This window comes from Colobus angolensis, unplaced genomic scaffold (genome assembly GCF_000951035.1).
Source record: "Colobus angolensis palliatus isolate OR3802 unplaced genomic scaffold, Cang.pa_1.0 Scaffold10, whole genome shotgun sequence".
Classification (NCBI taxonomy): domain Eukaryota; kingdom Metazoa; phylum Chordata; class Mammalia; order Primates; family Cercopithecidae; genus Colobus; species Colobus angolensis.
This window is the reverse complement of record NW_012110919.1, coordinates 17754111-17770510: the sequence shown is the minus strand read 5'-3', so window position 1 is coordinate 17770510 and position 16400 is coordinate 17754111. Positions and strand designations below refer to the sequence as shown.

General features: G+C 41.1%; 1 protein-coding gene and 1 long non-coding RNA gene across 3 annotated transcripts in view; one reads left to right on the top strand and one right to left on the bottom strand.

The window, feature by feature from the left end:
• The window catches only part of LOC105507126, a 276554-nt gene extending 264637 nt beyond the window's left edge, over window positions 1-11917 (top strand). Inside the window, exons 2-4 of the long non-coding RNA XR_001001047.1 lie at window positions 270-450; window positions 7901-8007; window positions 11781-11917. This is a non-coding gene — a long non-coding RNA (uncharacterized LOC105507126). The remainder of the gene's footprint in view (window positions 1-269; window positions 451-7900; window positions 8008-11780) is intronic.
• Window positions 1-16400, bottom strand: part of POLR3B (polymerase (RNA) III (DNA directed) polypeptide B) — a 137749-nt gene that overhangs the window by 2081 nt on the left and 119268 nt on the right. For both annotated transcript variants that reach the window (XM_011935532.1, XM_011935541.1), the window contains exons 24-27: window positions 12165-12268; window positions 11412-11578; window positions 6655-6768; window positions 3832-4005 (exon numbers count right to left, since the gene is read on the bottom strand). In XM_011935532.1, coding sequence (XP_011790922.1) covers window positions 3832-4005; window positions 6655-6768; window positions 11412-11578; window positions 12165-12268 — 559 coding nt within the window. The remainder of the gene's footprint in view (window positions 1-3831; window positions 4006-6654; window positions 6769-11411; window positions 11579-12164; window positions 12269-16400) is intronic.

Below are 16400 nucleotides of genomic sequence, written 5' to 3'. Positions count from 1 at the left end.
CAGCATGGTTCCAAGGGGGCCCTCAAACAGGTTTTGTAAGTGTATGGAGCCCCCAAAATCATATGTAAAATTTTAAATTTTTTGTGTGAATATTTGTATCTTTCTTCTCTTATCAGAATCTTGAAAGAGTCACCAAAATGTTAACAGTGGTCATCTCTGGGTGGTGGGAATTCATGTGACTCGCTTTATATTTGTGGTAACTTTTGAATGTTTTACAATGAGCAGGGATCATTTTTGCAATCAGTAAAATAAAGCTTGTATTATTTCAGAAAAGAAAAGCAAGCACTGAGGCTGAGAATGTGCACGCGACGGTGGTAACTATGCAGACAGTTTCCTCAGGAGGAGAATGAGAGAAGACTAACCCTCACAAATGCACAATTGATGCTATGACGAGACGATGCAGGGTGCTTAACCTGTATTTGATCTGTCAACAGTACAAATATAAACTTGGTGAGTTACTTTTTCTTAAAAGATTATTTAAAGACCTATTTAATACATTTGAGTTTAAAAATTATCTTTTTAATGTGCTTGGGTTGATGTAATCTATCTAGGATTCATGTTCATGCTTTCATTAAATTGGGGAAATGGATTTAACGGGGGTAACTTTTCTCTTCTTCTCCTGACTAGTACATTACCCAATGACTCCAATCCAAGCTAATCTATTTTACATTTCCATATGTACTGATTCATATTCCAGAAAGCCCTTTAATCTTCTCTATTATTAAATATTTCTCCATCATTTAAAATGTTCCAGTGTGCATGTGTGTGTATAAAACCTTACCTTACCTTGTATCTGAACAATTTGCAAAGGTAGAAACTTGACCTGAACAACAATAAAATGAACGGATTTTTTTAGGGCAAAGGTAGCAAAAAGGAGAGGCTGTGGCTTCACATGAGAAATGACTGTCCAGTGAAACATCCTCTATGAGCTAATTATCTTAACAGGGATTTTCTTTTTCCTGAAGTCTTCCTTTTGGACCTCGCTTTTGTGACTTATACCCTTAGTGTCTTCTGTAGAACAACAGTCGTGCTGTAAACATCCCCATAGCAATGCCTCACTAATGTGCAAATCCCTGACAAAAGGCCAGTTTCAAGGTTCCGAACTGCTCTAATTACCCAGCCTCCATTGTGCCGCTCATTAAAGAGCAACTTCCTCCAACGACGCCCATGCTCCCTCCCACTCAACCCAGCACACATGATCAGGTAATGATGGGAAAAATGACAGCATCATTATGCTCCTCAGCCAGAAAGCAGCACCCGAGGCGGTGGCTAGACTACTAGAATGGATTAGGATTTTTTTCTGTTGGCAACAAGGGTATAAGTAGGCCACTCAAAATCAGACATATGGTATATATTGAGGTCTGTTTAATTACAGTAAAGACCCTCAAAGTGTATAACCTGATTTAGTTCTCTTTCAAAGGATTTCAAATACAATGCACACTGAACACATATGCTTCAAAATCAGACACTGCCATCAGATGCTCTCTAAATGAGACAGAAATGAAGCAGGAAAGAAGATACACATTTAGCAGAATAATGTTGAGGATCAATCACTGCTTACAGGTCTTCTTGCTTACATTACCTTCCCTGGGTAACCAGTGGTGGAGAGGGGAAGGTTCTCAAAGTGCATAAGTGAATTGGGTTGACTGTTTTCTTTTTTCTTTGGGGGTGGGGAGAGGGAGGAAGAATGCAAGGGGGAGGAAAAGAAAAGGAAACTCTTTTTGAAGTTCCATGACCTCTATTTTTAATGACATGATTCTTCTGTACCATCCTTTCGAAGTAAATTATTTAAAAACGCTTGTGTCAAATTTGAAGATTTAAGCATAGTGGAAAGAGGATTCAGGCATCTTCCTATTACATGATTTCTTTTTTTTCTTTTTGGTTGCACAGCGCAGACTATAAAAAGCAAGCTCAATATGCATTTCAAAAGACAAACAGACATCTCAGGACTGAAGCAAACCCTCATCTCATTCACATAAGAAACAGCTAGGCTTATCCTTGGAATCATGTCACTTCTTCTCTGCAACCTTATGAAAGATGAACTGCAAATGGCCACCTCTTCTGTTAGTTTTTGTGAAATGATCTCTTCACAGACAAAGAGTCTTCTACACCAAAATCATGAAATAACGGGCTAAAAGGTTTTGACATTTATCTGGCAAGGGATACACTGTGTTCTAAGAAGCCCACTTGTTCAACTTGTGATTGGCTTTTTTCAACTTAGAAATTAGTAGCTCAGGATGGCAAGATGTTGAGACTCTGTCTGGAAGGAAACTACGGTGGGGACTCAATGGGGAAAAGGTGACCCACAAATTCCTCAAATTCCAGCAATGAATGTTATTTGGGTCTAACTATATCTTGGGGATGGCCCCTATCTAGAGAAAAGGCACTCTAGGGAGGGCAGGTGAGGGGCAATGAGGGGGTGAGGCTGGAAGCTCTGTAGCTTCTGCCTTAGATCTTGTTGGACCTTGCCTCTGATTGAAAAGTTAAGTAAAGAACTCACTTTTGGCTGGGCGTGGTGGCTCATGCCTGTAAATCCCAGCACTGTGGGAGGGATCACTTGAGCCCAGGAGTTTGAGACAAGCTGGGCAACATGGTGAAACCCTGCCTCTACAAAACGTACAAAAGTTAGTCAGGCGTGGTGGTGTGAGCCTGTAGTCCCAGCTACTCAGGGGACTGAGGTGAGAGGATCGCTTGAGCCTGGGAGGTTGAGGCTGCAGTGAGCTGAGATCACACCACCGCACTCCAGCCTGGGTGACAGAGTGAGACTCTCTGTCTCGAAACAAAAAAAAAACAAAAACAAAATTAAAAAACCCTCGCTTTTGGGGAACTATGGATTCTCTTGCCTACAGGAGTGTTTTAGGAATAACCCTAAGTGAGCTTTTTGTTTTTTGGCGACAGAGTGGAATCATTACAAATAGGAAAGGTGGTGCAACTGCACAGAAAAAAAAAAAATCTAGCGTCATCTTTTAAGGTGACCTTTGTGTACCGAACTCTACACAGAAATTATAAACTTTACAAACGACATGATTTACTTACTGGCAATCCTACAAATGCAGAGTATCATTCAACCAGTATTTTTTTATGAAGCATCTATCAGGTCCCAGGCTGGAGAAATGAGGGTAAACATGACAGGATGCAATGAGAATAAAGTAGAAGATAAGCTCCTTGGGAGCAGCCATCATCTGTCTTGTTCACTGCTGCATTTCTGGGGCCTAGAACAGTGTCTGACACTTGGCAGATACTTACTAAATGTTTGCTGAATAAATTACTGAGACAGACCCGGTTTCTGCCCTCACAGAATCTACCGTACAAGTGTGAAGCAGCTAGCCTTGGCAGAGAGAGTCCAGACAAGGGGGCAGGGTACTAGGTCATCTTGGTCTTGGCTCTTGGCTCTGTCACCAATTTGCTATAAGACCTGGGGCAGCATCCCTGGCTCTTTGGGTCTGAAGTTACAAATGAAAGCATTCGATGTAATCTTCCCTAAAGAGGGTTCTTTAACACACTGTGATTCTAACATCCAACAATGCATCTGCTAGGATTTTCACAGGCAAATAGTGTTATAAAAAGTACCTGAGATAATATTTAAAGGAAGATAAAGTTTGTACTCCTTGGGAGCTGAGCCTCTAGCTATGTAGGAAGTAGATCACGATGCAGACAAATGAGACATGTACACAGAGTATCCCCAATGACAGGAATACATGCATGAGGGAGGGTATGTTAGCGATCACAGACAGAGGCTGGAGAATATGCGGATAGGATCCAGGGTCAATTCTTGAGCTGTGATTTAAGAGGCAAGAGGTGTGGTATGAGAGACATATGGTATCCACTTACCAGCCAGAATACCCCAGAAGTCCACACTGCCCACAGACATCAACCTCAAAGGCATCACTTGAAATCATTAGTCTCTCTAGCAAAAGCATACTGGCTCCATAACCGATTAAACAGTCACGTTCCATTTCCCCAAGACGCAAGCCACCATCACGAGACCGTCCTTCAGTGGGTTGCCTTTGAAACAAGTTATTAGACAAATGTGTTATTATTCTGTTAAACAAACAAAGAAGCAGCATCACATGCTGGCAGAGAGCACGAGGCTTTGGAGCAGGGCTTACCTGGATCCAAATCAATAACTGGACAGTGACCTTGAACATGCTACTCAGCCTCATCTGTAAAAGTGCATAAGCCCACCTATCCCAAATAGCCTCAAATGAGAAAAGATGTAATACTGATGGTTGTTATGGTTAAATGAAATTAATATATAATTACATAATATCATATGATATAATAACATATTAATATATAATCACAGAAAACACCATTACTATTACCATCACTATCATTATTATTAGAACTTAGCAGAGTTTTCAAATCAGGAAACAATGTCTTTGAGTATTTTCAAAGATGTCTCAGTATTCTATTATTTAAAAGCAGAAAAACTAAGCAGAACAGACTGGAGGGGGAACCTGGATCCTCCAGTAGTTGCAACCAGAGCTGTTAGCCTCTTGAATGGATTCCCTGTGGTTTGTGTATATGCTGGGCTTGAGAATACTTTAAAAGGTTCAGAATCCAGGACCCAGAGATGTAAGTAAAATCAGAGGGATCTGAACAATTTAGGTAACCCCATGTAGGTATGGATCACACAAATTATTTGCAGAAAAAAAAAGCAAGCTCCCTGGCAGGCTTCTTAAAGGTAATCTGTGAGCAGGGGTGACCATGCACCCCTTGTTTGCTGTATTCCATAGCATCTTTTCATCTTTGTTGTTGCTGCCATCTCCCAAAGAATTAAGAAGGTGAACACAGGGTATGCCAACACATACCAAAATTCTACGATTTTTAGAATTGTTGTGGTTTTAAGTTTCAATGTGAAATCAAAGAAGTTGTAGAATACTTGTTGAAAGGAAATATGCACATGAATAACTTACAAATAGGTCTAAATAAACACATTATAGTGGAAACTTCATAACTGAGCACATCTATACATTTTTATCTGCCGGTAGAAACACGCATGGGTAGTTGCTCCCTCCACCTGAGGTCAGTGAACAAGGTAAAGGTAGACAGACCACATGTGGACAGAATCCAATACTTGGATTTTAACCAACTAAGATAACTGACTACAGACAAATGCACTCGAGGCAGTCTTCATATGGAAGGCACAAAAGTAATACCAAAGTAATAACTTTTTCTACACAACAAAGCAAAATATAGGAAATAACTGCTTTGACATTTATGTTACACTGGAATAGTTTTTGGATGTTGTAACTGAAATGGAAGTTTAGGAGGGGACAGCATTTAGGGGAGAAATGCATCTAACCCAATGAGGGTCCCATTGCTGAAGTGATTATCGTCTTGAGAATCTCAACTTCTCCTCCCTCTTTGCAGTTTTAAGCCCACATATGTCTATCATTTCAACAGACATGTGCAAGTGCTCAGTTTTAAATGGTCAAGGAATTGAGTCATCTACACCTCTCCCTTGGTTTAAAAAAAAAAATAAAACCCCCAACATGAGCTGCCTCATCCTTGCCCCCTCTCCACATTGTTACATCCAGGCTGTGCTCAGTGAAAGTGGGGAGGGAACCGAATGCTTGCTGATGCCACCTGTGGGTGGGCATTATATACATTCTGTATTCACACTCTCGACATTCACCAGCACCTATTAAGTAGGTATATTGTCTCCACTTTAAATATGAGAAATGCTGAAGCTGAGCATTTCATTAGACTGTGGTCATCAGCAATCTGTCCAAGGCTTGTGATGGAACGAAAAGGTGGAGATGAGAGCGTAGCTTTGTCCGTCTGACTCCAAGGCCTGGGTTCCCTCCCTTAGCCCAGGGTTCCTCAACCTTGGCACTGCTGACATACTGAGCTGGGTGACTCTCTGTTGTGGGGGACTGTCCCTATAGCATCCCTGGCCTCTCCCTACTAGATGCCAGTAGCTACTTACCCAACCCCAAGCTGGGACATCTGAAAATGTTTCCAGATGTTGTTAAATGTCCCCTGGGAGGCAAAAGCATCCCTGGCTGAGAACCACTGCCCTCGACTATGCATTTCCAACTGGAAAAAATAACACTAAGAACATGTGAAACTTAGTAGCTGTAATTCTCTTTCCCAAGAAACTTATCCATTCATTAACACACAGACACTGTGCTTGGGATCGAGGGTATACCTGTATGGGGTGCAGGTGGCCCCTGACCTCCTCTAGCTTACTCAAATAAGTCTGCAAGTGGAGGTGCCTTATGTTTCAATAACATTAGTTTTAAAAAACTCCAATTGTGGTTTATGCTAACAAATAATGTATGCATGTGTCTTCTGTGTACACAGGGGCATATCAGTGTGTGTGTGGGTATATACATACACATCTTCTTATATGAACCTTTATAAATAGGACCACATTTGCAGACATTTACACAGTAAATAGTTGTGTTAGGAGTCCACTGGCAAGACCTATGGTGGGTTTGCTCTTGCACTTGTGAAATATTTTTTAATTGGCTGCTACTTTTTCATGTTAATCATACATATATGATTTTCTTAAAGTCAAACTTGCCAAATTTTGACATCTCAGGAAAACAGAAACTTTGTTGAGTCTGCTTTTTGCCATATCTGGAAAATACAAGGTGGGCTTGACTGCATTATCAATTCTTTTTGTAAGTACTTTTCTCTTACCTGGTAAGGACAGCTCGTGGGCCCCGGGCCCGGGCATGCATTTTATCCAGCACCATGTGTTTTAGCTTCTGATAGTACACGGGGCCAAAATATATGTATGCTTCTAAGGGCTCACTGAAAGAAAGTTCAAGTGTTGTGGGTTAAGAAACTAAGTTTGGGCTAACAAGAGACAGCCTTTGGACCCACCACTGGCAGGTCCTTACTCATTTATGACTGACTGGATAAGAACGATTTTCAGTCTGTAGTGAATGAAAAGACTAGTTCTAAAAATATGAAAAGTACCATAGCTATATTCAAAGATAAATGGTTTTACAAAGAAATAGACACTTAAACAGGTTGGGAAACAGTGTGTATGGGATGATCCCTCCTTCAGGGTGACCTCCCTGGTCAGGCCACCATCCCTTCTTGCTTGGGCTGCCACAGACAATCTTCTATTTAATCTCCCTGCTTCCACTCTAATCCCTCAACAATCTATTCTTTGCATAAAAAGTCAGGGGACTCCTTCTAAAATGTAAATCACAATAGGTCATTCTTCTGTCCTCAACTCACCAATGGCTTCCTATCATACTTGGAATCTGTACTGCCAACATTCTATATTATGGCCCTATGGTGAGACATACTCCAGTTCCTGCACACCTCACTATTCCTATTCCCGTGTCCCGACACTCACGCTACTCCAGCAACACTGGCCTCTTCATTACTCCTCAAATGGAGCAAGTCTGTTCCTCTCTTGGGGCCTCTGACTTACTGTTTCCTTTGCCTGAAACACTCTCCCACCAGGTACTCACATGGCTCTGTCAAACATTTCACCTGCTCAGAGAGACTTTCCCTGAATATCTAAAGAAGTTCTCCTCCCACCTGACATTGCCACTCCGGCCCCGTCTCAACCTGACCCTTTGGTGCACTTGCCCCTTTTAATACCGTGGTGTACATTTATTATCTCTCAGATTATTGCCTGTCTTCCCTACAAGAAGTAACTCTGCAAGGATAAGCACTTTGTCTCCTTTGTCACGGTGGCTCCAGCACCTGTGACCCTGCCTGGCACACAACTCGTACTCAATAAATGTCTATTACATAACTGATTCAATGAATCTTTAGAAAGGCTGTAATAAGAGTTTAAGAAGAGGGTGAATATACATGTACTTTGACAGAAGAAACCTTTTCTCATTAGTCTGGAGCAAGAACAACCAGAGCACTGATGTCTTAAAAAAATTTTTTTAACTGCCTCAAACTTCCTTCTTCAAAGGGAAGGAAGCATCTACCATGTGCTACTTAATCCATACAATGATCCAGGGAGGAAGAACTGTCACCTCTATTTTGAAGATGAAGAAATGGACACAGACAGCCCCAGAGGTCAGATAAGAGCTGGTGAGTGGTGCAGTGGGGATTCAAATCCAGGGCTCTCCCTGCAACACTGGTCTGATTTGGAACAAGTAAACTCTGGGCTACAGCATGATGTAAAAGTAGAAAAAGCAAAGGAAACAACAGACACAGCAGAGAGGCAAAGAGAAAGCTTGGCCCCTGCTTGCTCCGTGTCCCTGATCACATTCTCAGCATCCTAAGCCAGGGCTTTTGCAGTCATCAGGCCATTCTGCTGACTTCAGCACAACCTGGTTCTTGGAAGACACAGAATAGAGTGGAAGGCACAATGGAGAGGGTATCAAGAGACCCTGTCCTTGTCTCAGTTTTGTCACACAGTAATTACATGACCTCTCTAGCTGAGTGTTCTTAGTTGTACAAGGCAGTCAGAACCAGATTCTTTCCAGCTCTAACAGTGAATGATTCTATTCCTCAATGGTAGCGTTGCTCATGGTAGAATTTACGACACTCAGTTACTCAATGCTATTCCATCATCCATAGAGTAAAGCCATATGCAATTTTTCCTCCTACCTATGTTCAAGAATGAACAAAAGGTGAAAGCTGGTGGTGATATGTTTAAATGCCCTCGGGAATTTTTTTTTTTTTTTTTTTTGAGATGGAGTCTCGCTCTGTCGCCTGGGCTGGAGTGCAGTGGCCGGATCTCAGCTCACTGTAAGCTCCGCCTCCCGGGTTCACGCCATTCTCCTGCCTCAGCCTCCGGAGTAGCTGGGACTACAGGCGCCCGCCACCTCGCCCGGCTAGTTTTTTGTTTTTTTTTTTTAGTAGAGACGGGGTTTCACCGTGTTAGCCAGGATGGTCTCAATCTCCTGACCTCGTGATCCGCCCGTCTCGGCCTCCCAAAGTGCTGGGATTACAGGCTTGAGCCACCGCACCCGGCCGGGAATTTTTAACTAAACAGTGCTTCTCAGATTTTGTCACTGAAATAAATGGCAAAGAAATGAAAACTCTGGCTGGGGGCATAAGGGAAGGCAGTGTGGACTGGGATATAGACTAACCATTATCTATGGCAAGCAGGATATAACCCATCCAATTCTTTCAGTACAAATTATGTTCATGAAGGTCCACCAAATTGATCCTATGGTTTTGCATTTTCTGGTCAACATATGGCCAAAAATGTGCCTTATTTCTGGGTGGAGAAGTGAAGGTTAATGAATTTAGCAATGACAATTATGTTTTCTGAAATGGTCACAATTATTTTATTAAACCATTTCTGAAATGGTCCATTGGTCTTTTCCTGTAATGTGATTTTCTATAACATCTCAGGAATGATACACCTAAGAAATCCATATTATTATAGTCTTAACAGGCAATTTTTAAAAGCACTCCAACCATTTCAATCACATCTGGAGAGTCTATCTACAGCACTAAAATCAAGCTCTGTTCTCACACATGCTTCCATGCTGAGTTTCACTAGTGTTCAAGTAGTTTAAAACCTCAGGGCACAGTGGCTCACGCCTGTAATCCCAGCACTTTGGGAGGCCAAGGAGGGTGGATCACTTGAGGTAAGGAGTTCAAGACCAGCCTGGCCAACTTGGCAAAACCTCATCTCTACTCAAAATACAAAAAATTAGCCAGGCATGGTGGTGCATGCCTGTAGTCCCAACTACTCGGGAGGCTGAGGCAGGAGAATCGCTTGAACCCCTTGGGGAAGCAGAGGTTGCAGTGAGCTGAGACAATGCCATTGCACTCCAGCCTGGGCAACAAGAGTGAAGCTCTATCTCAAACCCCCCCCCCCGCAAAAAAAACAAAAAAAAACCCAAAACCAACCAAACAAAAAACAACACCTAGAAGAACACTATAAACACTAGGTCCTGGAGTTTTATCTGGCATAAAATACGTAAGTGTGTCTTAATTTAGGCAACTAATTTGATCCTTTAAAACCACGATGATTCCAGCTTCAGAACCTTGTCATTCATGATCATTGCAGGGATCTGCTTCTCACAGGTTAACACAAGCTCCCAAGCCTGGTTGCCTGGCTCTTCCTCCCCTCTACCCTCACCTCGGGCCGCCAGCACTGCCTCTTCTGGCCTCTTCCTGTTCCCTGAACTTACCAAGCTCTTTCCCTAGCAAAGTGTTAAACATAACTTTTCCTCTCCATTAAACATTCTTCGAATGCCCTATCCTTCTCACCCTTTATCTCTCAGCTGAAATATCATATCCAATTCCTCACAGGGGCCTTCTCACCCACTCTGTCTCCATTTTGGTGAGAGCTATATGTACTTGCATTTATTTGTCTGCATTCCTTTTTTCAATAAATGTTTATGGAGTGCCTGCTGTATGTCAGGCCCTGTGCTATGCCCTGGAAATAGAATAGTAAACAAAACAGACCAGCCCTGCTTTCATGGAGGTTACGTTCTAGTTGGGGAGACAGGCAATAGTATTATTATGTAGTATATTTGAAAATGGTGAGTGCTACAGGGAAAATAAAGCAGCAAATGGGCAGTACGGGGTTATGGTTTTCAATAAGATGGTCACAGTAGGTCCTACTGAGAAGTTACCTTGTGTCCGTTATTTTTTAATGTCTAGCAACACACCTAAATGGTCAGCTCCATAGAACTGGGACCTGTCTACTATATTTATTGGTATATACTCAGTGCCTAGCACATATTAGATAGGTGCTTAGTACATCTTTAGTGAACACATGCACAAATGTTAGGCCTTGGTCTACCTGTCAAAGCATTTATTATTCTGATACTCATCACATAAATGCAGGGAAAGTTCAAGAGTTAAAGGAAAACTTTGTATTATATGTAATTGTATTATACGTAATTGATACCTTAAAAGTAGGCATAGGGTAGAAATCATATTATGGTAAATTAAATCTTTTCTACTTTATTTTTTTGAGACGAAGACTCACTACATTGCCCAGGCTAGTCTCAAACTCCTGGGCGATCCACCTGCCTTGGCCTCCCAAAAATCTTTTCTACTTTCTAAATTATAATCTTACTAGTACAAACAGCACTCCACAATTGTTAATTTTCTAAATTTAGATTTTCTGGTATCCAGTTTCTTAAAAAAATAAAGCTTAAGGCATATGGCTTTAACGCTTACACTTTAAGGTGGGGTGTCCGATCTTTTGGCTTCCCTGGGACGTATTGGAAGAAGAACTGTCTTGGGCCACACATAAAATACACTAACACTAACGATAGCTGGTGAGCTAAATTTTCTTTAAATCATGAAAAACTCTTACAATGTTTTTAAACAAAGTTTATGAATTTGTGTCAGACCACATTCAAAGCTGTCCTGGACTACATGCCGCCCACGGGCTGTACAAGCTTGCCTGAAAGTATACTTAATAGAGTACACCTTAAAGCTTTGTCTCCCCTATCCTAGTAAAACCATTCTTTTTCTTTAAAATAGCTCAATCGCATGCTTACCCTGTGATGCCCGATGTAACACAGTCTTTCCCCAAGTAGTTATAACCATGGCGAACGAGGTCCTCACACACATCCTTCACTTTACTGCCTCCAAACGCAGTGCCGTAGTGGAATCTGCCGTCCAGCACACCAGCCTTGCCAGCCAGCAGCTCAATGAGCTTCCCCACCTGTGGGATGTGAACAAATTAAGTGAGCACCTCCCTGTGGCACAAGCACTCTCTCTGCTTATTTATCTCCAGCTTATTTCCCCACGACCACTATTAATAACTGATAAATTAACAGAAGCAGTATTTAAGCTTGACATGTGTGATCTAATTTTATGACTCTCAATACCCTATGAGATAGGTCCTATATTTCTTCATTTTACAGATGAAGAAACTGAAGTATGGGGAGGATAAGCAACTTGTCCAAGGCCACACAGCTGCTAAGAGGTGGAGCCAGGATCACCAAAAATAATCACTGAAAGGGAGATCCATTTAGGTTCAATACAAGGAGTTCTCTTTTGCTGAGAGGCAAATTCATCACTCAGAAGACTCCACTCTCAAAGGGAGGTATAGACATGCTCCTCATTGTTTCTGTACAGGAGAGTGGCCCAGAATCGTCAGGGGCTGGAAGCCTGTTTATCTGGCAAGGGGCAAAAGAGCTCTACCTGAAAAAACAGCTTCAGAGTCCTTGTCACCTCCATTCTAACTAAACTAACTGCCTGCTTCTTCCTTAAAGGCAGTGCCTCTGAAAAACCTACAGGTCACTGACCGTCATTCGTGATGGGAAGCCGTGTGGGTTCATGATGATATCCGGACAGATGCCAGAATCACAAAATGGCATGTCTTCCTGAGGGACAATCAAGCCACAAACACCTGGGGGAGAGAAGATTTCATGCCACATAAAGAAATCGGCAGAAAGGAAGAATACAGTACTTAATTGGGATTTCCCCGCTGCTATTTCTATTTCCACTGCTCTAAAATCTTCCCCATGGCCTCTACCAAGAGTAACAAAAGCAATTTTCAACAATCCTGCTGGACAAACAGTTCAAAAACGACTCTCCTTGCGAAAGGCACTGCAGCCGGTGGACTGTGCTGCTGGCATGGCACACAATGGTGCTGTCAGGCTGCCTGCCCACCCTCCTGTGCCACAGAGACTGAAGAACAGCGGCTTCACTGGACCCCAGGCCTGTGGCCATCCCTGAAGCTTTAAGTCAGCAGCAGTTTTGCTCCCCATCAGCTAGTTTGTGATCTGCTGGGTTCTGCACCCAAGTTAAACAAATCCAAGTTCTCTGACCCCAAACACAGAAATGATTGGATGAGGGGTGTGCTTACAATGTGGTTTTAAAAAACAGTAACAAGAAGCACCCATGTGTGGCTGATGTGCTAACAGGTTTACCTATATATAGGCTGCAGTGCTCTGGCTGGTTGGCTGATTTTTGCCAGGGCTTCCCTGGCTGAGTCTAAACTGCCCAAAGGAATTTTAATTCCTATAGCTTACAACCCATTAGGAAAGTGATCTTTGATTGAACTTGTAAAGTTGAACAAGAAAATTAAATGCCAAATCGTTCTTGGAAAAAAAAAGGCTAGAATTAGAAATGGAATTCTAAGAATGAAAACAACAAAACCAAAATCTACCAACTCTATGCACTACTAATATTCTCTTAAATTAATTCCCTTAATATTATTCTAACCTATAGGGGATTTTGTTGCTAAATAGTTTTTCATTCCTCTGATTTCTTTTTCTTGGGAAGAGGAGTAAGAATAGAATTTACATTGTTAACTACAACCTTCATAATTTAGAATCAGAAAACTAGTGTACAGTGACATTGGATTAAGAAAACAAACGCTTTTACATTTGTAGTAAAAGATAAAATTCCTTTTCTCTGTGTGTAAAGTTATCCACTATCTGCCCCTATTGCAAAGAAACTGTTCTCAAATATTTCATTCAATTTGACTGTATGTAATTATTCAAACTATTTTAATAGTTTGTGATTTGTTATAATCACCAGGAGCTAAAGTCAAAAGAAAAAAGAATGCCATTTGCCTATGTAATATTGGTTATTAATATTCTGATTTCTTGTAGCTGCCCACAATATGGATATTAAGTTTGTGGAGTTGAATCCTAGAGCATGTAGTTAGTTTAAATTGGCTTTTGGGTTAAAATGGTATTGTTTATTATAAATATATGCTTTCCTACATGAAGAACAGAAACAATCATTCAGTTCACTTTATTTCAAATTCAGCTACAACGTGTTAGAATTTCAATCAAGCAGAGTGTGTGACCCTTCTTTCTTCCTTCCAAAAATCCATCTTATCCACACTGAAATTATCTGACAAAACCCTAGGGCTACTGGGAAATCTACTTTGAAAGAGATCAAATTGTAAATCTAGGTGCACCGACAACAACATTGTTCAGCGGTGAACAAAATGTTAAAAACGGCAATCCCTAAAGGGGCCGGTTCTGGGACCAGCTCAAGTGAGAATGGAATTTTGGCTGGTGAGGAGATGGAGGGTTCAGCTATACCCCTGAAAAAACAAAACCAAAGAGAAACCTCAGCACCCCTTAAGCAGCAGTTCGCAGGAGGAGGCCGGCGTCTGCTCAGGAGGAAGCTGCCTGTCCACCCTCCATCAAGAGAAGGTGGGAGTGAGGGGCAGGAGGTGCAGAAACTGACCAAGGAAGCATGACGTACTTATATTGGGGGTGGGTAAGGAGAGAGATGACTTACATTTTGTGTTTACAGTTTGAATTGACACATTTAATTAAGCAAATTCAACATTATGTTATTAAAATGAGAAAAGTGCTCGTTCCACTGAAATGTGAATCTCTAATACCTTTGCTTGAAATCTGATTAATAATATTTAGTGCAGAGCTTCCTTCTGGGGAAGTTGTTTTCTTATCAGCCCTCTTCTGACATTTTGTTAAAAAAATACACATAAGTAGCTTTTGGATCTTTTTCCTTCCATTACAGGAACTGCTTTGGCAATATCTGCACCAAGGGCACCTGTAAGTCAAAAATTAAATCTTAGCTGACTTAAAATTACTTTAGGCCCTGAAAACCCTTTTATATGCCAAGATGGTTCCCATAGCAGACAGCCCTGTGTTGTTTGTTTTGTGTGAAAGTGAATGATAAAAGATCCATGAAATCGACACAGAAAGCCAGAACAGCAGAAAGAACTGAGGGCTCTCCATCATTGCGGCTTCTACCCTCTGCTGACTTGAGGAACAATGGAAGCTACACATCCAACTGCAGATCTAACACAGCTGTGCATTTCATTAGATGAAGAGCACTAGTGACACAAGTAAATAATTAACTTATTCTGGTCCGCTGACTGTGCTTATGAGACCAGTCATAGCTGACAGATTTTAATACAAGTTAACACAAAGAGACCATAATGAGCTTAGAAGTTAAAACAAAATATTTAGACAGAATTTGATGATCTCGAATCTCAAATTAGACAGATGATTTTTAAAAGTTTGTATTTTACTGAATTCATTAGGGGTAGAAAGAGAGTTCTCAATCTTAGAACCAGACTTTTCTAACAGTATTTCTCTGTTTCAGAATTATTCAAATCCTTAATCACAGCGGGAAGGTTTCTTTTCTTATTTTCAAATGAAAGATTAAAACTGTTTTCTCCAGGGACAGAGGCATAAAGTCCATTCCAATATTTAGAAGTCTTAAAAGTTATGGTCATTTTCCCTTAACACTGGTTTAAAATGTAAATGATATGCGGTGCGCTTCAGTGTGTTAACACTCCCCTGGATCCTTGAAAAGAGGACGGACTACAAATAAACCATATCTAATGGAAGCTGTTGTGAAACAATTACCAATTCATACCTTAAATGCTTACACAGCATTTCAGATTTTAAAATAAAATTTCATCCCCTGGCTCAAGCTGGTGTCTCAACCCCATTGTTTACAGCACAACCTCCTGGCAATAAAATGCAAATACACCAGTTTAACATGCTCAGGAACATTTAATGCACTCAGGAGGGCCAAATGGGAATTGGACCACAGACTACAGTATAGAACTTTTAACAAATGCAAATAGATAGTAAGAAAAAAAAATCACAGAAAGTTAGAGCGGAAAGGAACTGCCGATACCCCAATCAACAAAATATTATTCCATCACCATCCATCTTAATGTCTACTTGTAAAGGGAAGAAATTTAGGGAGTCTAAATCTGACTGCCGATCCACTGAGGAAAGGCACTTCTGACATCCCCTGTCACAGCTCTCTGTATCATGCTGCAGACACTGCTGGCTCCTACACCAATTTCTTATTTCTATTTCCAAGGCTTCACAGAACAACACAGTAATCATTTAAGAATAGGTTTGCTCAGGAAAAGTTGAGTTAATCTCAGGAATCATTTGGTTGTCTTTAAAAATATTTTTTTTCTTTTCTTGGACAGGGTCTCACTCTCTTGCCCAGGCTAGAGTGCAGTGGGCAATCATGGCTCACTCAAGTGATCCTTCCACCTCAGCCTCCCTAGTAGCTGGGACTATCACATCCAGCTGTGTGCCACCATGTCCAGCTAATTTTTATTTTTATTTTTGTAGAGATGAGGTCTCCCTATGTTGCCCAGGCTGGTCTCGAGTTCTTGGACTCAAGTCAAAGGGCTGGGATGAGAGGTGTGAGCCACCATGTCTGGCTTAAAAAGTATTCCTAATTCTAAACAGCAACTGACTTATTCAAAAGTCATTTTTGGCCTTTAAAAAATACTGGTTTTAGTGTTCTGTCTCTGTGTAATGGACTACCTTAACTCAAACAGGAAAAAAAGAAAGGTAAGAAAAGAGAAAATAGTAAGAAAAATTAATGCATTCTAGTAGCATATGAAGACAGAAAAGCAAATGGCAACTGCAGAAGACAACTGTAATGCCATCTCTGATTCAAGAGATGTTTTTGATGTGACTTCAATGTGTTGAGACCTGATTAGTAAATTGTTTCAATTTTGTTGATGGCCAGTTCTCATTTTAATATCACAGTCTGCTTTAATTTTTACATTT